Source organism: Eptatretus burgeri, chromosome 13 (assembly GCF_056783735.1).
Source record: "Eptatretus burgeri isolate ZD-2024b chromosome 13, Ebu_testis_v1, whole genome shotgun sequence".
Classification (NCBI taxonomy): domain Eukaryota; kingdom Metazoa; phylum Chordata; class Myxini; order Myxiniformes; family Myxinidae; genus Eptatretus; species Eptatretus burgeri.
Genome location: NC_140973.1, coordinates 26624182 through 26648558, shown reverse-complemented (window position 1 = coordinate 26648558; position 24377 = coordinate 26624182). Strand labels below are relative to the sequence as shown.

Below are 24377 nucleotides of genomic sequence, written 5' to 3'. Positions count from 1 at the left end.
TCTTGTCATTGGTTTGGTAAATAAATGGCCACAACTTGGGAAGCACTTGTCCGATTAATATCAAACCTTGAAAAGGCACATCCTCAGGTCCCCAGCAATATATCTGGCAAGTTTCAATTAGATCGGACCAGTGTTTGTCGAGAAACAGCGGTCACACACACACACACACACACACACACACACACACACACACACACACACACACACACACACACACACACACACACACACACACACACACACACACACACATTGCTGGAATTATAGATAGATGACAAAGATGGATGTGACACAAAAATATATTCAGTGCTTTTAACAAAAAATAAAATCTCATTCACAACAACACGTGACTGACAATGATTTTACTATAAAGACTTACAATGTGGAAATCAGAAGGGGGAACTTACCTTTGATTGTTCTGTTCGAGCATAGTGGTAGAAAAGTATGTTGAAGTTCTTCATGCATTCACTCTTCAACACGTATACACCCTTTCCTGTAACTCCAGGCTTGCTGCCGGTCACCAAAGGGAGTATTGGACCAAGTAAAAAAAAAAAAAATATATATATATATATATATATATATATATATATATATATATATATATATATATATATATATATATATATATATATCAGTTTGACACAGATATACAGAAAGAGGTCACAGGAGCAGAAATTCCCATGTAAAATGTTCTCTATGTTCGAAACTATTTAAGCATTCAGTGAAAACCAGCTACCCACTATCATCTAGAGAGAGGGTGCGAGAGAGAGGGTGCGAGAGAGAGGGTGCGAGAGAGAGGGTGCGAGAGAGAGGGTGCGAGAGAGAGGGTGCGAGAGAGAGGGTGCGAGAGGGGAGAGACAGATAGAAGGTGAGAGAGGGAGAGGGGTAAGAGATGGGAGGGGGAGGTGATTGGGGGGATGCTGGCAGATGTGACATCCAGTTTAACGGCACACATATTGATGAATCACCCTGCCTGTTAAACACATGGATGACAGTTTATAGCTGGGTCAGGGTTCAAACTCAGGCTAGACAGCTGAGAGCAAGCATGCATACCTCTCGGCTACCCTGCCATGATGTTAATGAAGTTCCATTTTATTTTTTAATTTGTATTTATCTATTCCAAAGTGACAGATTGTAAAATGAAAGAAGATCATACAAAAACAGGAAACATGGTGGAAAATAAAATTGCGATTATACAGTATTCAGTGACAGTGCGATTATCGTGGAACGCTCACCAAGTGGCTTCAGCACTCAAACAAAACGTTTGATTAGGAATGCTTGGCTTGACACGTTATTGGGGATCGCCGATCCATCCCATTAAACACACACCTCCCGGGGATGCCCAAAATATCAAACTATGTCCAAATTGGAGAAATAAAGACTTATTTTTAGCAGTGGGAAGTGCTGCTAAATTCAATTCTGGAGCTTAAAGTTTGTAATTTGGCTTAGTTTAAGAGATTCTTTCGGTTATGGCATGTGTGAAAATGAAATAAAGCCACAAATGCTGGCGTCTCCGGGTGTTTATAAGCATAGCAATGTGTCTAGCGATTTGTAGGTATGATGATCAGGCATTCGATAATGAGTGAGTAAAGTGAATTTTTTATCATTTCGAGATCATTGTGGCCTGTTCCAAGTCAAGGCATGATTGAGCAGTCCAAAAAAATGGTGAATCAAGACTCCAGCGAGGTAACCGAGAATGCGCTTCAAGGGACGGTGGCCAAGGATGCACCTGATAAAGGAAATAATTAAATAAGGTTGTTAATCATCTTCAAAAGGGGTGTTTTAATTAATCCAAACAACGAATTTTCACTCTTGCACGTCCTTGGAGTTTTATTAGTACGCATGCAAAGTTTCAGGCAGCTCGGTTTCATGGTTTTGGAGTTATGGAGACACACTGACACACTGACACACGCACACACATGATTATAGATATAGAAAAATAAATTAAACTAGCGATACCCGTGCACATGCACGGGATAGCAGTACAACATAACAGGTAGCAGATGACAGACCGTACATGGGGAATGGCAAAAATAGGCATTGTGCAAAATGTAAGTGGTACTATGGAACGCCAAGACTTCCCGAACATTGTCGGCATGTCCGCTAAGTGCCACAGCAATTTCATAGGGATCGTGTGACGGCGAGCCGAGTTTTTAGTGTGCAAGCTTGGTATTATAATAGAGATAATCGAGATTACATTTCCTAATTCATTTTTATACTTCAAGGTAACTGTGATATTAAATTGACTCACAAAAACATGAATTATTATCTACCAATAATGCACTTCTCACTTCCCACAAATGTTTAATGGGGTGAAACACCACAAAAGTGAAAATAATGCAAACTTTTGCACAATGCTGTAAGTGTTAACAAGATAAATTTTGAAATAATAATAAAATAAAAGAATGGGAGGGGGTTGAGTAATGGATCAACCTGTCAAATCTACTTCCGGTCATTTATACAGTACCCTGCCAGAATAAAGTGAACAACTAATTGTAAACAAGAAAACTTGGCAACGCTGTTCTCCAATTTAGCCAGTGAGTAGTATGTAAATTGGTGTTCAGGATCAGCCTTGAAGATGAGTCCAAGAGCATCCACCAAGGTTAATCCAAGATGCCCATGACCAACTTTGTGTTCACATATGCACAGACACCACCATAATATCTTATCATGTTCCCGAGCAAGACAAGACTCCCCACCCCACCATCCAACTACAGCTAAATGAAGCAAATTGTCAGCATATTAAATTAAAATATGTTAATTGTCAGGTTAGGAAGTCTTCTTGCTCAGAAAACGCCAAAGTTATTTTTGAAAATGGTTAATACAAAACGATTCTATCACAATAACTAAATGCTTGAGTCAGCCAACAATTCCTCTGCTGCACTTTCACAGCCCACTCATTTCAAAACTTGGCTTCGTGTGTTTGGTAAAGCTGTAAAACTTTTCTCAAATGATGACTCATTCTCATAGCCAACAGCACAACAAAGAATTGCTTTCAGCACAACACAAAATTGCTTGGTGGTTCGATTGAAGTGATCAGCTGTGGTTGCACATGTATCTTAAGATATTAGTTCTCTTAGTTGTGGGTTTTGTTATTCATCAACACGTTTTCTGCATTAATGGAACCCCCATAAAACTAGCCTCTCCCACCCCCTTTTCCCATCCTAAAAAGAAGGAAAAAAACAAAATCTCCAGATGTTGCGATTGTTGATGTCTTGCATGTGATTGCACCTCTTCACCCTTGCCTTCCCATCTCCCATTGAGTGGATATCAGGTTGAGCTGGGTCTATGGTGTGGGTGGGGCTGGGATCATGGAAGGTGAGTGGGTTCGTGTATTGGGTGAATGTGTTGGGGTTGGTGGGTGTGGATGTGGCATAGGCATGAGAACCAAAAAAAAAAAAATAACTTACAAATAAGAATACATTTTTTTTTTCAAATACATACTAACATTGCTAAATAACAAGGAAACATTGTTAGACAAAATTGATATTACCATTCCAGAAATTCACAGAAATCTCTGGCAGGAAATTCAGGATTGGCAGCAAGCTGTGCCTACAAATGATTATTAAATAACTCCTACACTGGCAGTTGTTATTCGAGGGTTAGAGCGAGAGACAGAGAGACAGAGACACACACAGAGAGACAGAGACAGTGAATCATGATATATAGCAAAGCAAATGTGAGAAAAAGGATGTTTTCATTTGTCACATTGATAGAGGTGACTGGGCAGGTGAATCAATGCTTCAAAATAGAGTGCTGTAATTTATTTTATGGCAATCCATCAATTAATAATAGCCATTAATGTAAGGAATCTGGATTTAGTCTTGATTTGAAAGGAACAAATAAACCTTGCGTATTCAGCATACCATTATTTACAATTAATGGACGTCTAGACAATAACGCACCACAAATAATAGACAATAAATAAGAAACTTGGATGCCAGGACACCTCTGGCAAGGCATTTTTGTCTCTTAATTTAGTGAATTTGGTTGGCTCTCCATTCGCAAGGAGCAAACAGTTTGTATATTCAGCGTACCATTATGACGAGCAACGATGACGACGAGTGCATGAATGTCACAGTCTTTATCAGAACTGCAAAGTGCAAGCAAAAATGCACAATGGATAAATGTATAAAAGGATGACATACTAGGAATGGTCAGATAAATGATATGAGAATGGCATTCTTAGGGTACACTTTGTTGACAATTGAGTGGATAAGAACCATAACTTATGATGACATTTCCAGAATTATTACGAAGTTAGATTACAGAAAGGGGTATATCTAACTTTCGATGTTTTATCCAATATGAGCAGGTTCTGGTGCTCAGGCACTCCATTCATCTTGAGGTTTAATTGGTGCAATTTTCTTATTTTTAAAAATAATGAATAACAAGAGCGATAATTGCTCTGCAATTCATGTCCCCTACTGGTCCCAATGAATGTTTGTATATTTTAGTGGTGTATAATGGCACGTTTGGTGCCAGAAATAATAAAAAATAACCTCATGTACGTACATGAAGCAAAAACGTGCATAAGGCTTATGTGCATAAAAAAAAAACACATCGTGGTTATTTATATATTTGGGATCATTCCAATTGCACTGGGCCGTGGGCCAACACATCAGGCCTGCCAATCTGTGCTACTTCATGCTTGTGTCGCATGATTCTATGGTGGTGGAGTCAGGACAGCTGAACACTGACCCGTGTACGACGTGTGAAATTTTCTCAGTTTAAAAAGGGCACAACAGAAAATGACGAAACCTCCTGAAGCTCGAACTTGTTCTGTAACTTACTCCTGGAGCTCAAAATCTTTGCTCTACTCCTTTGGGTTCCTTCTCAGTCTACCGTTTCATTATCATAATAAAGCCATGCACCAAGTTTCAATTGAGTGTGTTAAAGGGTATGGGGAGAAAAAAAGTCAGAAAACAAAAAAAAACAAGTGGGGCGCACAGATATATAGACGGAGAGCAAACCTGTAGTTCCCTCCGGTGAAGCCGGTAAGGGAATAAAAAGAACAGGGGGACAACTTTTGATTATGTCAAAAACAAATGCAAACAATACTTACCGGAACGTAGCAACACTCTCCACCACAGCCTCTAAACCAGTCTCATGGTTTTCCTGCACACAACAACAACACTAATATATTGTCCGATATTGTTATTTCATATGCAGCCTGTGGCTGCTGGTTGCATCATTGTTGGGAGCGTGGCTGTGCCGCTAATGCAGTGCCCCCTGTTTCCAGTAAGCTGGTACTCATTTTGCCGACCTTGGAAGCATGACAGGCTGAGTCAACCCACCTGGTGTGATCTTTTGGCAATGGAAGGTGAAACTTATAATAAATCAATGAAAAAAATCCATGCAAAAGTTTGACAGCAAAATCCAAGAACCCCATTCAGCATCACTTTGGCGGTGTGTTGTCTGCTCAAAATCATTAATCAAGGTTAATTGCATCACATCACCAACAATTAACAGAGGATTCTTTTCTTTCCACATCAACAAAGACAATATGTAACTACCCCTCAATTTATGCCTTGTGCATGTCCCAAGCCAATTCACCATGGAACAGTAATTGGACTCCATCTGGATTAGGTTATTCTGAACACTAATCCGAAGGACATATCTGGGGCTTGTGCATGTACAAGGTAAGTTTAAAATGACGATATTTACTATTAATCATATTTAGAGGTGGTGAAGTTGGAGGTGAGAGCTATGGGAGCTGTGAAGGCTGATGAAATGAATATACTGTATATACATATATATATATACATATATATACATATATATATATACATATATATACATATATATACATATATATATATATATATACATATATATATACATATATACATATATATATATATATATATATATATACATACATATATATATATACATACATACATACATACATACATACATATATATATACATACATATATATACATACATATATATACATACATATATATATATATACATACATATATATATATATATATATATATATATATATATATATATATATATATATATATATATATATATATATATATATATACATACATATATATATATATATATATATATATATATATATATATATATATATATATATTGTTGTTGTTGTTTGGTTCCAGGGCAAAAGACAAATTATACTCGATTTTGGCATCGATAACTACAAGTTGAAGTGTGTGCATCATTGATCGTTAGCTCCATAGGGTATATGATCATGATTCATGGACCAAGCTGTGAAGTTTTCTTGTTTTCAAAATTTTGTGACGAGGGCTCTTTCCGGGATCATCACCGGGCCCCAGACAGCTTCCCAACTGTAGTTCGTTTATGTGTGTGCTTGTGTGTGGGTGTGTTATATCCATGGCTGATGCTAGAATCTACAACACTAAATGGTGCAACTCTCAATCAAGAATATTTCTCGTATTCCTATATTTCCGCAAGTCCGATTTGCATTCAGGAATACAATTATGGTTAACCATAATGAAATTGCCACTCTTTCTTTTAAATGCTGAAAATTATGTTTAAAAGACGATTTGAATCTCAGATTTCTCGCCAGCAACGGCAAGTTAAAAGTGCCCATCGAGCCGAACTGTGTCACGATAAACACACGTACACCATGCGCAAAAGGTCTTGTTCTCCATTCATTCATCATTTTGCAAGTAACATTTTGTCTGTGGGTCATATGCTATTTAATGGAAAAAGCATTTTATCTTTTGAGAATCAGCACAATGACAGCTCCACTGGTGTGGCAAATTCACTATTCCTCTCTCAAAGCACAATCTGGATTCAGATCGTCTACAATTAATGAATGGCACTCTTGGACAGGCTGCTTCATTCAAATGTGTTTTTAAACCCACTTTTAAAGCTGTCATTCAGTATTGTAATAACTGTCAAAAAAATAAAGAACTGAATCTGTGATGGTCAATCAAAGAGCTAATTAAATAGGAAAGTGCAAATCAAGAAAGAAGGAACAATATCATACATCTTCAGGCAGTGCTTTGACAAGTTCACTGTGAGCCATAGGTTTGATAGAAAGCTGGTGGACAACTTCACGACGTACCACATCCTCCCCAGTTACCTGAGCTAGGCCTGGCACATATCGTTCCCCTGCAGACACAAGAGAGTAGAGCAAAGTTGATTATATCATATAGTTGTTTACAATAGCTCATATAGTATTGTTGTTTATAATAATTCGTCATTGGTTGGTATTGGCATGGTGAAAGAAGCATGCTGGGCAAAAACGATTGCAGAGGAACACGACTTCAAATGTATTGAAATGGGAATCGATTCGTTGTGACGGGTTCTTCACAAACCTACAACCATGATGACTAAATGGAGGAGCTCTTCCAATAGTGTCGCATTGTGCTGCACAGCATCCTGTACAAATGAGAGGAAGAGTGAGGGGGAGGGGGCAACAGGGGGGGGGGGTGTGGAATTTCGTAAACAGTAGACCCTTCACACAGATCGATACAGCAATTGTTATCTTTTGCCTGACCATAAGGGTCACCCAACAAGTTCCATCACTCCATTTCTTACATTTGAAGTGAAAGGTCAATGTGTTCGTAAAATAACACATCTATTCTTCTCAATATTTACCCCCGTGCACACGAAGCGATAAGCAGGGTTAACCATTTGGTTCATGGCCATCTGTCCGTCTGTCTATCTTATCAGTTTATGATTGAGGATCAACATACTTAAATCGAACGATATATTTTGAACATGAATCGGGAGACAAGTTTCTCGTTTTGCAGTACTTTGGCTCTGAATCAATCATAACTGCATTTTTTTTCTACTCCTTCTGCCTGCCTGGCAGTCAAACAAAATTTAAAATCATTCCAAACAGCAAACTTACTGTTTTTAAATGCATTATAAAGGACAAACAACAGGCACAAATGACTAATGTAACTTGTTAAATAGGGTGATGTAACAGACACTGGGTAAAATGGAAGTTAAACCCAGAAAAAAAATATACACACACACACACACACACACACACACACACACACACACACACACACACACACACACACACACACACACACACACACACACACACACACACACACCTTTAAACCTTTATTTAATTGAATTATACTCTTGAACACTGTAGAACACAAATCACCTTCATAATACTTCCAAAACCATGCGATATGCGATATATCAGGAAGTCAGTAGAGTGATGTTGGGATGGCCCAGACACAACATTGGCTCAATGCAACATAAATCCTCAAAAATATAGACCAAGATAAAACTTGTAAACCTATAAGTTTACCAGTCATTTGCGGATAATTCTCCATCCAATAACACTCATTAAAACTTTAGGACATCATTGAAGAAAAATGAGACCTAAAAGTGCCCGTTTGTAATTCTACTTATTATTTTCTGACAGCCTAACTCAAAATTGGTTTAAACACCAATGTACTGCATTTTATAGTGGGAAGGTACAAATTGATCAAAATTTGAAAAGCTTGAAATGACTCCATGAAAAGTATTTAAAACTGCATTCCTTTGTAAAGGAATAGTAATGGATCAGAACTTCATGGCTGTGGTTAACGGTGGAATATTATAATCAGCCCTGTTCATGCAGGGCAGTCACAGGACCAAACAACAGCAACAATCCACAAAGATTTCTATAAAGTACATACCATTTAGAATGTTAGATCATCTATAAATTATGGACAGTACCTATACAATGTGAGCATGTCAATAAAGTTTGAATGCCAACATTTGTAAGTCAGTAGTTGAGCATCTTATATTATACGATATGCACACCCACCCACATCTCTCACTTTGAATGGAACAAAAAAAATCAATTAGCTCTCACCTAATCAATTATACCCAGGTGGCTAGGATTACATAAATAAATCAACTCCTCCCATGCTCTTCTCGCTGAAGAAACTGCATAAAGCAACCATGGAAGGCAACCCAAAGGTAAGCCCTTTGCTGTTTCAGACCCTTCCCAGAATTCCTCCACAGCTGTAAAGATGTTCACAAATACCACATCCATGAGAATTCCAATGAGATTTTCTGGTAAGGGTTTGAAACGGCAAAGCGATCACATTGGGTAGCCTTTCATGGTTGCTTCACACAGCTTCTTCAGCTGGAAGAGCATGGGAGGAGTCTATATATATATATATATATATATATATATATATATATATATATATATATATATATATATATATATATATATATACAGTCATGCGCCGCTTAACGACGTTCCGGAAAACGACGGATCGCATATACGACGAATCTGCCAGCTCTGGAAAAAAAAAAATGAAAAAAAAAATGTAGCTGAAAAATTCCTTTCGCAGAGTGATGTAGCCGACGTAAAGCTGCCAGTCGTATAAAAATAGCACATACAATTATGTACGCTGTACAGTACAGAATACTTCATAATGATAAACGACAGTGTGGCCCTGTCATAATGCGATCGTTGAGGTCCACAAAATGTCATCGCGAAAAAAGCAGGGTCGTGCTAAATCGGGATTCAAGGAAATCGGCTTTAAAACTGAACCAATGTTTGCACGTTTTCCTTCCAGCAAGTAAATTACCTTTGAATTGAAGAATTCCACGAATAAATCGTTGTTACAGTCGAAATTAAAACACAAATTTATTTATGGTGAAGCTTTTCATGTTGTTAAAACAATCGCACTGTTCCGAAAATATATATCACAATTGACAGGAGCTCGTTTCTTCATTTCTAAATTATAACATTGATGCAATGATTACGTATTTATAAAATCCAAACGCTAATAATTCATCTTTCTATAATCGATGCGAGAGGAGATTGTAAGCTGCTGCTAACAACACCGATGGCCGTCATGAATAGCACAAAGGTAAAAGTAACGTGTCTTCAGTCTCTCTTGGATGCGTGTTACAATTGCCGACAGTATTCAGTACAGTAACATGCTGTACAGGTTTGTATCCGAGGAGCAATAGGCTATACCATATAGCCTCGGTGTGTAGTTTTGTGTAAGTACGAAGTTCGAAAACAAACAAAAAAAAAATGATGTTCGCACAAGGACGACGTCGCTTAACGACGCGTTTCTCAGAACGTAACCCCGTCGTTAAGTGGTGCATGACATACATATATATATATATATATATATATATATATATATATATATATATATACATACATACATATACATATATATATATAGATATATATATATATATATATACATACATACATATACATATATATATATAGATATATATATATATATTTTTTTTTAGATCCTCGTGGAGGATCTCTGAGTCTAACTCACGTCGTTGTTCTTCATATTCTTCTTGTGGACTTTTTTGTTTCACAGCCTACAGTTTTCATCGAAACTTCCTGAAACTTGGCTTATGTATGTAAAAATACCCTGCGCAGACAGTAACGATCTCCGATTTTGAAAATTCCTCCTAGAAAAAAGTTATGATGTCAAAATATCTCCGCTAATGGAAATCGCCGAAAAAATTATCTCCGAAACTAGGCAAGCTTTTTGAATTCTGTTTGTGGGAATCAAACAGGGCATTAGCAGAGATGAATCACCGCACATATGATACATCACTATGACGTCATATCAATTTTTATGACGTCATCATTAAGAGGACGAGGATCTTAGCTCATTTGAGCTTGTTATTATTATTATTTATTTTTATTTTATTATTATTATTTTTTTAAAGAAGAAGGCACTTCCAACCAAAAGTAAAAAAATTAGATCGACTCTGCTAATTTGAGCAAAAAAGCGAGAGCAGACCCGGTCTCAGGCAACCTTTCACCAGCGATTGTGCCTGAGGAAGCTGGCTGTGAAGCCGGCAAAACGTTGCCCGAGACCGGGTCTGTTCTCGCTCTTTTGCTCAAATTAGCAGAGTCGATGTAATTTTTTTTTTTACTTTTGGTTGGAAGTGCCTTCTTCTTCTTTAACCCTTGGAGCACAGTCAAGATAATCAAGAAGTGGAGGGCAAATGGTACCACCAAGACCCTGCCTCGATTAGGCCATCCCTCCAAACTATTTGACCAAACAAGGAAGGTGCCAAGAAGCAAGGAGGTCTGTACGATAGGGTGCCATGAAGGAAGCCGTTACTCAAAAAAGCCCACCTTGAGTCCCGCTTGAGGTATACAAAAAAAAAACCACTCTGGAGATTCTGAAGCCATGTAGCAAAAAGGTTTTGTTCTGACAAAACCAAGATGGAACTAAATAAATGCACAATGTTACGTTTGACGCAAACCCAACACAGCACATCACCAAAAGAACACCATCCCGACTGTGAAGCATTGTGGTGGCAGCATCATGTAATTTTAAACCTTTTAAGCCTATCGACCCTTTAGACTGCTGAGACCCCTTAGACCTCTGAAGAACCTTTAATATGCCCAAGACCCTGAAGACCATCCAAAACCCCCAAAACCCCAAAAAAACCCTAAGACCCTCTAAAACCCTGAAGACCTTTAAGACCCCAAAGACAATTTAGACCCCAAAGACCCGTAAGACCGTGGAGACTCCTGAGACCCTTTGGAACCCAAAGACCCTTAATACCCCCTTCCCCTAAGAACCTTAATACCCCCAAGACCCTTAAGATCCGGAAGACTCCTTAAGACCTGGAAGACCCTATATGACCATCAATACCCCTAAGACCCCCTTCAAAACTCCATGATCTTTAATACCCCCTTCAACACTTTCGATAAATTTAGATCCCTTCACAGTTTAGACCCATTGAACCTTTAGACCTCTTAAGTCCCTTTTGACCCCTCAGACCTTAACATTTAGACCCCTTCCACCCTTAATACAGATTTTAGACAGCTTGGACCCTTGACCATTTCGAGGTTTAGACCACTTGACCTTTTTTACATTCTTGAGAGATTAGACTTTTTGGACCCATTCGACTGATGGGGAATATCCCTCTTTAAACAAGTTGCCTTTTCTTTTACTGTACTCACTGGTTTTACCCATGTACTCACTGCCTTCTATATTAATTTATTTGTAAAACCAATAACCTAACATCTTATCCTGTACTCCCTTGTCCTGCTTTTAATATTTTGTTTAATTCTCACCAAGGATGAAACAAGGTGAGCTGGTTGATAACACTGCAACTTTTGCCATGATCATGTCATTCTCTTTCCACCCAGTGGACACGTATTGCATTTTGCATTATTTAACCTAATGCTTATGAGACCCCTCCACTGCCTTCAAAGCATATATATATATCAGGAAATGTAAGCTTAGTTTAGTGAAAATCATTGCGGATGTTTTACATCTCAGTGTTTTGAACTCCATGGAACCACGAAATAAATGTTCTCTGACGAAATGTACTTTTCCTTGTGGACAGTGGATGATTTGGGTGTTTAAAGAGACAATAACGTAAATAGGATTTACACCGAGTCGGTTAACAACAAAATTCCACAACAGACCCAATTGCAACGTACCCTTTTAGACCTTCAAATTATCAAACACCTTTTTAAGTGCACACCACACAAACATCTTCAGCCTTCTTCCAAAATACAGACTGTACTTGCTTTTAGCAAGTAATGTGCAAACTCGACCCTCCCAGAGGGGTGAGTACTCTGCGAGGAGTTAATAAAGGCGCTCTTATCACATACTCTTGGCAAAACACTTTAGAACCAGACATTAACGTTACATCAATTTAGTCATGAAATTTAGTCTCGTGTTTAATAATCCACTTCATTAAGGGCCTCTCTGAAGGAAGACTTTGATGGTGGGATCAAAAGGTTCGTTGTACTACTACACACTTGACAAAATGTATCAAGGTTGGGTAACAGAACTTTTAGGGTGACCCTCATAAGTCCATGATATCTCAAGAATATAGAAGCAAAGGGATAATAAATTTTGTCAACAAAAAAGTTGATAGGAGTATAGTTACCACCACGGGTAATAAGGTTGAGCTGACATTGCAAGTGGTAGCCATTTGACAGAGCAAAAAGAGTAAACCTTTTCCTGACAAAGAGGTAACGCTCAAAATGTCGGCCACACTTTGTTTCCCATGACAGCAAGCAGACTCTCACCGATAAAATTTATTGTTCATCTTCTCCACTGAAGCAGTCCAACACTTGCCTTCACAGAGACCCATAATCTACAAGTTGTTCGCTTCATGATGGAACTCAAATTAATTGCCAATGGTCTGCTATAGACCATTCCATAACAAGCTGCTTTGGAGCAACTCGGCAGTACGTACATGCAAATCGTACTGCAGGCAAGAACCACGTGAATATTATTTTAACAAACATGCGAATGAATAGATTGCGGGAAAGAAATCCGACACAATTTACCTTGGGGTCAGAGCCAATATTTCTGGCGTAATCTGAAGAGCCAAACATGTGGAAGACTTCAAAACGTTTCAACAGCAACATGATAAAGTGGTTTGGATCCATCATTGAAGCACCGACCTGTACAAGAAGCACACAAGGGCATGTTCATACATCGTTGATACCGTCAGGTGGCAGATAGTTGTACGTCGGCACGAGTTGTTCCAATGATGAAAGTGAGAGTTCACCATTCACGACAGACATTATCAATAACTTTTCCCGATCCTTCGCACAATGAGGAAGACTTTTGGTAATAGTGCTTTCAGTCAACGTGCTCCTAAACTCTGGAATTTGGTGTCTTTTAAGATTCGCATAGCATCATTGATCAAGGTTCTTTAATGTCATTAAACTTCATCTTTTAATATCTACTTCCTGTTTGCTTGTTTTTTAAATCTTATCCTTACTTATCTGGTGAACTTTTCCAATCATCGTTTCATTCCAACATGAAAAGTGCGATACAAGAAACCGATTTAACAGATTGATTGAAATAACAAAAATACTACAAAGCCAGCATCTTGAAACAACCAAACAGAAACCACCAAAACCAAGTTAACTAACCTGTTCTCAGTATGTCCTATAAAGTTTACGCTCAGATGGAGGAATCAAAATGCTTCTTCTGCGATGAAGCCGGGAAACCTGAAGAACTTTGTCGAGCGAGTAATTTTAACATTGACGTTAAATCAGATCAGCTACCATTCAGGTAGGTGATGCCGAAGTATTGGATAAACTAAGTGTAGTTGATCTTGTGAAGTTCTTCGTATCATTATACGACTGTGCCACAGCTGTGGGGAATCGCTAGTCACTTGAAGGTCAATGGAATGACCTGTTCAATAGTTTTGCATGCATACACATATTGTTCCGGTGCCTTGTAGTAATGATTGGAAGACGCCGCCTAGTCAGTTGCAATGATCGAACATTCAATGACAATGGCTTTGAATGGAGCGCAGCAGTTGAACCCATATCAGACCCCAGTTCTTGCTTGCGACATAGATACTGCTTTTTCCAAGAACATTCGACGGACATGGTCAGATATGTTTGATGACAAATTCGTTTATGTTTGGCTGTTTGCATATTGTTATGGCAGTTTTGAAAGCAGCAGGAATCTGAATGGAAGAAAGTGGAGAGACAGATCTACTCACCAAAATCAACATGGCTACATCAGGCAAAAGCTGACTCGTATTTACGATAAATGGATGAGGTGTGTGCGAGTATGTGTGTGTGTGTGTCATGTTTTTTTGTGGAGTTCTGCTGGAGCATTCTGATTTGGAATAGGACACCCCAAAATGATCTCCTGAGTTGATTAAGTCAATTAACTACAAAGAACCCAGAAGAATTCCCATGTTAAGGTGTCTAAAACAGCTTCAATCGGTCCTATTGCGGCATGGCATTCTAAATAAATAAATCAAAGAATGATAACATTGTAAGAAAGCATGTATTAATCAATACCAATAATATCAACAACAATAATAATCGTAGTATAATTTGGCAATAATAATAACGAACGTAAAAATCCCCGCCCTGGCCCAAGCACATCTGAGTTTGGTGAAAGGCAAGCTAATGTTCAAGCAGTATGGCAGGCGTGTATGCTACAAGGCCATGAAAACCGATGGGAATTTGGTCCAATGGACCAACGGGCCCACGTGTATTATAAAAGCAACACTTCAACGCACAATGTGATGTCCATGTGATGGAAAATACATCAGTGACGAATCAATTAAATACATTATCCATGACTTCTGTGAAACGGCTAGGTGCTCAGCTTCATGCCACGGTGTAAGGGCAGCAATTCAGTGCATTGTTATTTGAACATTTGATGGACATTATATCAGGGGATGGGATGGTTGCCATTTAAGTCAGCAATGATTTTCCTCCAGTACTACATCAATCCTCAGATGTGGGAAATCAATCAATTTACCGATCAATCCTTTCCAAATGGATGGGCTGACATTGCACAAAGGCCTCTAAAGTCTACGTAAGCTGACTGATAACTACGGTTAAGAATGTAGCAGCTAACACTACTTTTAAGAGTGGGCGGTTGATTAATTAAGCCAATTGGGCAGAGACTTTCAAAGTCTCTAAAACCAAAGCCGGAAGTTCATATTAGCTTTAATTTATTTCCTGGTCACAATTCAAAATCCCCGTTAACTGAGTCGTGAGTGGATGGCTGGGCACCTCCTGTTGGTTATGACTCTTGCAGCAAGTGCTGGTATGGTAGAAGGGTTCATGGTAACCACTCTAGTAAAGATGTGCTACTCCTATACACCCCTTCATAGACACATTGCCAATTCAACTCTTGGAGGGAATCCACTACATGTTGTTCGTAGCCAATGGTCTCCAAACAGAAATGGTTATGGTATAAACCATGCATTACAGCCCTGTGGGCGAGGTTGCAGGAACTGTTTTTGTATGACGATGAGCTTTGGTCTTTGGGTCAAGGTGCATGTAAATTAGTTTGACAAGCTTGGTTTAATTGGGCAGTGAGATCAAAGTACATGTGCTTAACCTTGTGATATTATTTGGTTATTTTACCTTTAATCCATAAAATGGTACCTCTTAACATGAGATTATAGCATAAACATGGCAATGGTCAGTGAGCCAGAAATGCATCGATGGATTGATTCCTCTGCTGAGGGTGGCTGGCATTCCCACAAGGCTTTCATAGCTTTTCGGCTGACTGACACAGTTGCAGTTGATACTTCAGTGAGCAGTGGGTGGTAAGTAATGCAAAAAGCCAAAATCCTTATATTCCTTTCTGAAGGAGCGAAAGACGTTAAGGCTGCAGAGTTTTTGCAAAACTTCCCCTTTACTTTATTCCTTGTGACATAGAGAAAGGAGCATGTACAAGCAGGAGAGTGAAAGTGCAGTATATTCCTTACATGCGTCTTCAAAGAATTACAATCCATTCATGAAATTGCTACGTGTGCAGAAGTATCTTGAAAGGACAATTATCGTCAAAATAGCACATACTAAAGAAGCAAAAAAATAATGCTCCAACATCAACTACGTAGAAAAACAATTAAATAATATCAAAATTCGATGATCAATTGTATAAGGACAATCAACCTCAACACATGTTTAAAATCCCCGGTGTTTACCACCGTCAGGAATGCATCAACACACCTGGAGCATTATGATATCTTTGTCAAACATCTCTCGACGACAACGAACATTCTGGTAATAGTAAACCTGTTTCAAAGGGAGACATGTGCAAAAAAAAAAAAATAAAAAAAATCAATCAATCAATAAAGAATTTTGATAAGTAATGCAGATAAGCAGGAATGAACAACGAAACAAAAATGTTGTACTAATTGCAGGATAAGGGAATAAGGCAAATGTTACAGTTGGGTGAGATTCAGTGTCCGTTTGAATTGGCGGTTGTTCAAACTCTAACGCAGTAACCAGATGGACTTAATGGGTTGCATCATCAAGCAATTATTTAAAAAGGTAATAAAAAGCAGGGTGTTGAAATCAGGATTAAAGCAGAATAAAAATTCAATCACGCAGTCCAGTAAAGAAAAATGTTCATTTTGCAAATACATATTCAGAGGTGCTGCCACAAGGAATTGGGGGAATGACTGCAGAGCCGGTGATTTTCAGTTGAAATTTTTTTTTTAATTCCATTTGAATACTGAAAAAACGAAAATAAAATTATCAACGGTAAGTGGGGGAAAATGTGGAAACTGATACATGGAACGTAGCAATTTAATCTAAATTATTCTTGATTACGATGCCCATGAATGTTAACGTGCATCAGCGTTAGTGCGCAGATGTGGCAGTATGTACATTGACATAAACACAACACGGGTTTTGTTTTTGATTTAATAATTTTTGGCAATCTCATCTGTACTTTGACGATGTTTACCGTAAAGTTTCTCTCAAGGGTGCACGTGACCGTCATTTTGTTTTCACCGGCAATCGTATTTTCAGGGAATATTTTCACTGAACTTCCAACAAAGTGGGGTGACTTTCATGCCTGGTGTTGGCTTAATGGTTAGGGTGGTGGGCCTGGATCCGAGGATCTCGAGTTCAAATCCCACTTGGTTGTTGAATTAATACCAGGTGGGGTTGACTATGTTTGTCATCCTTCTAAGGTCGGCAGAATGAGTGCCAGCTTGCTGGTATACTGTGTGGGAGTGGCGACCTGTCCAAGATTGTGCCCAATAGCCAAAGAGACTGCTTAGGCAGCGCAAATGCTCGACACAGAGCATGGTCCCAATGGATGGATGGATGGATGGGGTGACTTTCAAATCAAATTTCACTTTCACTGGGTCTTCGAGAGAGTGAATTCTGGGTGTAGACGGTATCCCTTGTGGATGGAATTGCGGTGTTTTGTGGGGGGGTTAACTATTTTTCAAAATTATACTATGGAAATAAAGTCTGTGGAGAATTGCACATGCAAAAATCAGACACAATATAGTGAATATATTATTTGTAATTCAACCTAATGTTCACTTTTTTCTGTAATTTATGATATTCCGCTTTTATCAGATTCAGTTTCCATTTCAAGTCACCGATTCCATGAATTACGTCTGTTTTCAACAATCACAGAAAATCATGGAAACTACAAACATCAGGGCCCAGCAGTGCTAAATATGTATGTGCAGGATGTTGATGTGCAGAGGAATCACAAATTATTGGAGATTTTAAAAATATTTAACAAGGATTATAATTACTGTATACAAGTAAATAAAACCCATCGCTTCAGTGATGGGAATATTGAGAGTGGGGGGGGGAGAGAGAGAGAAGGAGGGGTGGAGCAAGCAAGAGGGGTTGGGGAGAGCATGGAGGGGGAGGGGGAAATAGTGCGAGAGGAGGGAGGGCGAGGGAGACAGAGGAGGGAGAGAATGGGGAGGTAGGAGGGGGTGAGGAAGGGAGGACCTAGGAGGGGAGAGTGAGGAAGGGTGGGGGGGGCGAGCGATGAAGGAGGTGGAGAGAGCGATGCTTCACCACACATTGCAATACAATCTGAGAGGGAAAGGGTGCGAGGAGGGGGTGGAAGCGAAGTGGATGCGGGAGCAAGCAGGGGAAGTGAGGAGGGGAAGGGGGAAGTGAAGAGGGGAAGGGGGTGTTCTGGACTTGCATTTGGTAGTGGAACTTGAAGGGGGGGGAGGCTTGACTTGCATTTGGGAGGGGAAACTGAGTGGAAGTGGGAGGAATGATCCCGTCTTTCGGCATTGGTACAGGTTTGAATTATATAGGGTGCGTTAAAACAGCACGTTCAAACAGGATAGTAAAACCACCCATCAGTTTCAAACAGCACGTTGCATTTTTAAAGAGATTACAACATGGGCGTCCCTTGAGGTATACGTCTCGAACTGCAGCTGCCACCCTGTTTACCCACTCTGGAATTGGATCTCTCTGTGGGGGTCATACACTGCCCGGAGATGCTCAGTGCCAAAGAACGTGAAAACTGGAAAAACGAACACCCCTCCAGCAGTCTCTCTCTCGCTGCCAAGCCCAACCCCACAGTGCACACACCTGAAACCCGGCTCAGACCAGAGACCCTCAAGCACATCTCACCATAGCTGCAATGCTTATCAACACCCGGAGATGCTCGTGTTTTTCCATCCTGTATTTAATTTCAGCACAAGTTTTACATCCAAAATGCGATAAGCCCCATAATCTCTCAACACAAGCCGAATCCCAAAATTCAAAGAACAGAATCGGACCCAACAGCAGCTACAACCACCAAAAAAAGTGCTCATCCACCCAATCCGCACACTCCGCACACTCCACTCCGGGCTCAAAACACAACACAAACAACAAAGCACAACATAACTACCTCCAAACCACAACACAACCACCTGTGGGAATTTATCACAACCACCCACTGTTCATCACAACATGAAAATTGGAAGAGGGATGAGGAGGAGGGGTGGGGGCGCAAGAACAAACTAAGAGATAGGGGGAAGGGTTGGAGGGAATGGGTGGAGGGAGGGGATGGATGCAAAGTGGATTCACAGCAAGTTCCACAGTTGTTCATGAACACACGATACTCCAATCACAGTGTGAACACGAGGTGTAAGGAATGAATGATGAATGAATGAGTTCCAACCTGCTGTTCCTTCATCTACCATTACGTTCCCTGTAGCATCTCCAATGAGCTTGGTTTTGGAAACAACTAAAATACACCACCAGAGGGTGTGTCTCCAAGCATCTCCAGGCGGTGCTCAGCATGACCGCTGCGAGGTGAAGGTTACATTTTAAACTTTCGTCAGATTTTCTAAGACAACAGAACACACGTTAATATACAGTATGTACGTAATTTACATTAGCACCTAACATCGTCTTGAATGTTGTTCTTCTTTCGGCTGCTCCCGTTAGGGGTCACCACAGCGGATCATCCGTTATGATCTGCATACTGATTTGGCACAGGTTTTACACCGGATGCCCTTCCTGACGCAACCCTGGTCGCCTCTTACGACACAGGGATAAGGATTGGGTTTCGCCATGATTCCGGGCTGCCCTACACCCTCTCATAGCGCAGCCCAGCGCAGAGCACCCGTCCTCAAGTGATCCTCCAACCCAAGCCTCCAAGTAGCCGGATTACAGGTGCACGCCACTACGCCCAGTATCGTCTTGAATGTCTATTGTAAATTTTTATTTTTAAAAACGACAACAGCTGTGATAAAAAGTCATTTACACCGACGTGTACTGTCTCGCAATGGCTTACAAACATCAGTTTGGGCCATCCATGAATCCATCCCTTCCCTCAATCCATTGATGAGGAACAGCAGGCTTGGCACTGCACGACACCACAGGGCACAACACAGGTAGGTGGTTGATCGATGTATTTTTGATTGTGTTGTGCAGAGGGGCATTGCAGAGGGGCAGTGCGAATACTTGTGCCGTGTATTGCCATGGCCAGCAAATAAACATCCAATTAGCTTGTAGAACACTCGCCAAGTGACTTAAGCACTCGAGCAAGCACTGCAATGGAGGCGGTTTATAAGGAACGGCAGGCTTGGCAAGCGATTAGCGATTGCCGATCGGACATATTAAACACCCCGGAAACGCCCGGAGTGTCAAACAATGTCCAAATTGGACAAACGAACTTTTATTTTTAGCAGTCGAAACTGCTGCTAAGGTCAATTCCACAGTTTAAATTTTGAAATTCAGTTCAGGTTAAGAGATTCTTGAGGTTATTCCATGTGCGGAAATGAAATAAAGTCACGAATGCTGGCGTCTCCAGGCATCTATAAGCATTGCGATGTATCCAGACATTTGTAGGTATGATGAACAGGCATTCGATGATATGAGGAAGGAAAGTGAAAATAAAAACTTTCTTGGAAAGAAACCTTTGTGGCCTGTTCCAAATCGAGGCATTGTTGAGCAGGCCAAAAATAATGGCGAATTAAGACCCCAGCGAGGGCCAGCGAGGTGACCAAGTACGACGCATTGATAACGGATATTTAAATAAGGCTATTAATTACCTTCAAAAGGGTTGATTAAATTAACCCAAACACCCAAATTTCATTCCTGCACTATCTCGGAGGTCCCTTGGTATGCATGCAAAGTTTCAGGCCACCAGGTTTTATGGTTTTGGAGATATGGAGGAAACAAACACACACACACACACACACACACACACACACACACACACACACACACACACACACACACACACACACACACACACACACACACACACACACACACCCCTATGAGAAAATACTCTCAAACCACACCATGATGTAAAGCCAGAGAAAACTCTTTCTCAACATGTTGCACAGCACAGTTGCCTCTGCGCTGATAAAAACAGCAGTGTCGTCACAGAATTTACAAAGGACCAACTTGGTCCAATTTTCTTTCAATCACTTCAGCTAAGAAATGAAATGCAGAGTTCATAATAAATAAAGAAATAACCCAAGGCAAGCTGTGAGAGCAGTTTACTGTCGACATGGACTTTTCGTTGTCGAACTTTGAAAAAATTAATCTCATGCTGAATTTTTTTTTTTTTCCAAAGATTTTGACAACACTTGAGCAATTTGTACAGCAATGTGACATCATCACTCATCAAAGCATTCCACCAAGTACGCTGTCACGTTTCTATGGAGATAATTTTGGACATTTACTGTATGACTATACAGGAAATTGCAGAAGAATTGCATTTCAGTTTCAAAACAATGATTCTGTTTTGAAATAACAACTTGAAGAAATAACAATTCATTCTCACTAAATATTTCAAAGAGGTTATTGGAAAAGTGGCCTCCGAAGAGCCTTACTGTGGTGTTGTGACAGAGGTGCTCCAAGGCAGACACAAGCGGGGGAACAGTACAACCCTGCTTTATTGCCACGAGCGATGCACTCGACAAGCCACACGACCTCAGGCTCCGCAGGCCACAACGGCTACAGCAACAATATCATTACATCTATCTATAATTCCAGAAATCTGCGTGCGTGTGTGTGTCTGTGCGTCTGCGCGTCTGCGCGTCTGCGACCGCTGCTTCTCGACAACCACTGGTCCAATCTAATTGAAACTTGGCAGGTATATTGCTGGGGACCTGAGGATGTGCCTTTTCAAGGATTGATATTAATCGGACAAGTGGTTCCCAAGTTATGGCCATTTATTTACCAAACCAATGACAGGACACGTTGCTGCGTAGGCATGGCCGTTGGGGAAGAGATCTTCAGTTACCAATGACAGGACACGTTGCTTGGCGTTTTGCACCCAGAGTATCTATCTTCTATCTGTAGTTGCAGCAATCTCTGTTTGTTTGCCTTTTCAAGGTTTGAAATTAATCGGACAAGTGGTTCCCAAGTTATGGCCAAGTTACAGCGTGTTCCCCATTACGGGTTACAACGTACGGACTTCCGGATAGTGATGACTTACTGCATTCTAATAATTTCTCGATTTCTTATGCGCATTTATAGATAAACACAATGCCCCAATCCAGTCGTCGTTTACGACGTATATTGCTGGCACAGGTTTTAAACTCGTCGTTTACGAGAGTGAAGGAACGGTCTGTGTGGTTGTTGTTTCTGGCATGTGGTTTGAAAGTTTTTTTTTGTTTGTTTTTTTCTGTATGTATGCCACGCACTAGTGTTATCAAAAGGCAAATTACGTGGCCTTTGCAACAGAGGTCCTGGAATGATACTGTGACAGTTTACGGAGACCCCGGAAAAGCACTTGCAAGACACGGAGGAAACCTAATGTAGTTATCTCTGTAGTACATCGTGTAGAAAAATTGGGTCCCACCCCCATATCAATGGAAAGGGAATATGCATTGTGTTTGTTGTAGAATCAAACCATTGTTTTCTGTCTGTCTGTTTGTCACACACACACACACACACACACACACACACACACACACACACACACACACACACACACACACACACACACACACCCCCAACAGCCTCAAACACCACATTACATAGCCAGCGATCCACCTTGAAGCTCTCAATACGCCAGAAGAAGCATCATAACCACCCACGGGCCCGCAAGGCAGGGGTAGCGGGGAGGGGCTGCAGCATTGTGTGTTCATTCATGGTACTCATTAACAACCCACCATGCTGCAGAATTCTGCAACAATACTTCGCCTCCTCTTCCCGATATAAGGGGAAAAGTCCAATGGCACCAAAATTCTGCCCTGCCTTGACTACAATACTCCTCTACTTCCCCATGTCCTCAGCCAACTCTCTCCACTCTTCGACCACCGCCATCTTACTGATATCCCTACTCACACAATCCTCCCATCTCAACAGTGGTCTCCCTCTATTCCTCCTACCTCGCTTGTTCATGGATCTATGATGATAGATCATATGATGCTTCAGTGATGATACATGGATCTATCATTTCCCTCGGTAGACATTTTTGGTTTCCACCATGAGGAAAAATAAAAAAAACATGGTTTATTCATCAGCCAGAAAGCTTTTGAGACCATGACGGTTTAATAAATGTGTGTAATTAAACAAATGTGGGGAAACCATCAATGCACACGCTTTACAGTAATTGTAATGCATCGACGAGAGAAACAAGAAGCAGATAACTCACGAGTATGATGACAATGCAGGATAATCCTCACCCTCACATAACAAATGTAACTAAGACAACCAAAACAGATGTGGAAGGAAGTTGTAAATTATGCACCAAACAGACCAACATTGCTAAGTTGTGATTTTAATTTATTTGGATCAGTCAAAGAAAACCTGTGTGGCATTACTTTTATATGATTGCGAAAGATGTAAAATCAAATACGGGAAATGTTAGTGCATCCATACCAAGATTTCTACACCGATGGCACAAAGACACGACACCATCAATGGAACAAGTGCGTGCGTGTGACATCGAAAAAAACCGAAATAAAAAGGTAGAGCTTGATCAACATGCCTGTATTTAGTTGAGAATAAAGTCGATGGCCTTGACATTCTTGTATGTTTTGAACAGCAATATGCTGGCACACATTGTCCAACATAGTGAACAAGACATGACATTCGACAAAATGAGGCAATCATCTTCACATGTTCTTTCATCATCACTGTACCTGGTTCACAAGTGAAAACCCGTTTCGTCTCCACATTCCGGCTCGCTCCTGTGCCACCAGTGCAAGGCAGCGAAGCGGCTGTTCGATGAGAGATGGAGGACTCATATCACCCTAGGATGAAGGGAAGGGAACGGAAAAGTAGAGGCAGCCAACAGCAATGCAAAATGCTATCAGGTGTATCTCAAATAGCCAAAACTTTTGTGATGTTAAATTTAGAAGACTTACACTGTTATGTAAAAGTCTTAGACATTTTGCTCCTTTTATTTATTTTTTTTACTATGATGCATAAGGAAACTAAAACATTGTGTTCAATGCCAATGCAATTTTATGAAAAAGAAAATCTTATTCAAATCACCAAATTTAAACACAACATATCTTGATATACGTAAACTCATCGTGAGTCGGTCCACCCTTTTCCGTCAAAACAATTGAAATTCTTCTCGGGACATTCATATAATTTTGTAAACTCTTGTGGAATGGTGTTCCTTGCTTCTTCCAAGACCTTCCAAAGATCATTTAAGTTGCTGGGATTTATTTTTTTCTGTTTTTCTTTGCCCAAATAG

General features: G+C 40.1%; 1 protein-coding gene and 1 long non-coding RNA gene across 3 annotated transcripts in view; one reads left to right on the top strand and one right to left on the bottom strand.

Annotated features, from left to right (window-relative positions):
- Positions 1-24377, bottom strand: part of UBR2 (ubiquitin protein ligase E3 component n-recognin 2) — a 213797-nt gene that overhangs the window by 94520 nt on the left and 94900 nt on the right. The window contains exons 17-23 of the mRNA XM_085851818.1: positions 23815-23925; positions 16448-16513; positions 13292-13408; positions 7329-7392; positions 6998-7122; positions 5066-5118; positions 408-510 (exon numbers count right to left, since the gene is read on the bottom strand). Of these exons, the coding sequence (XP_085707944.1) occupies positions 408-510; positions 5066-5118; positions 6998-7122; positions 7329-7392; positions 13292-13408; positions 16448-16513; positions 23815-23925 (639 nt within the window). The remainder of the gene's footprint in view (positions 1-407; positions 511-5065; positions 5119-6997; positions 7123-7328; positions 7393-13291; positions 13409-16447; positions 16514-23814; positions 23926-24377) is intronic.
- The window catches only part of LOC147014124 (uncharacterized), a 157906-nt gene that overhangs the window by 126979 nt on the left and 6550 nt on the right, over positions 1-24377 (top strand). The window lies entirely within an intron of this gene.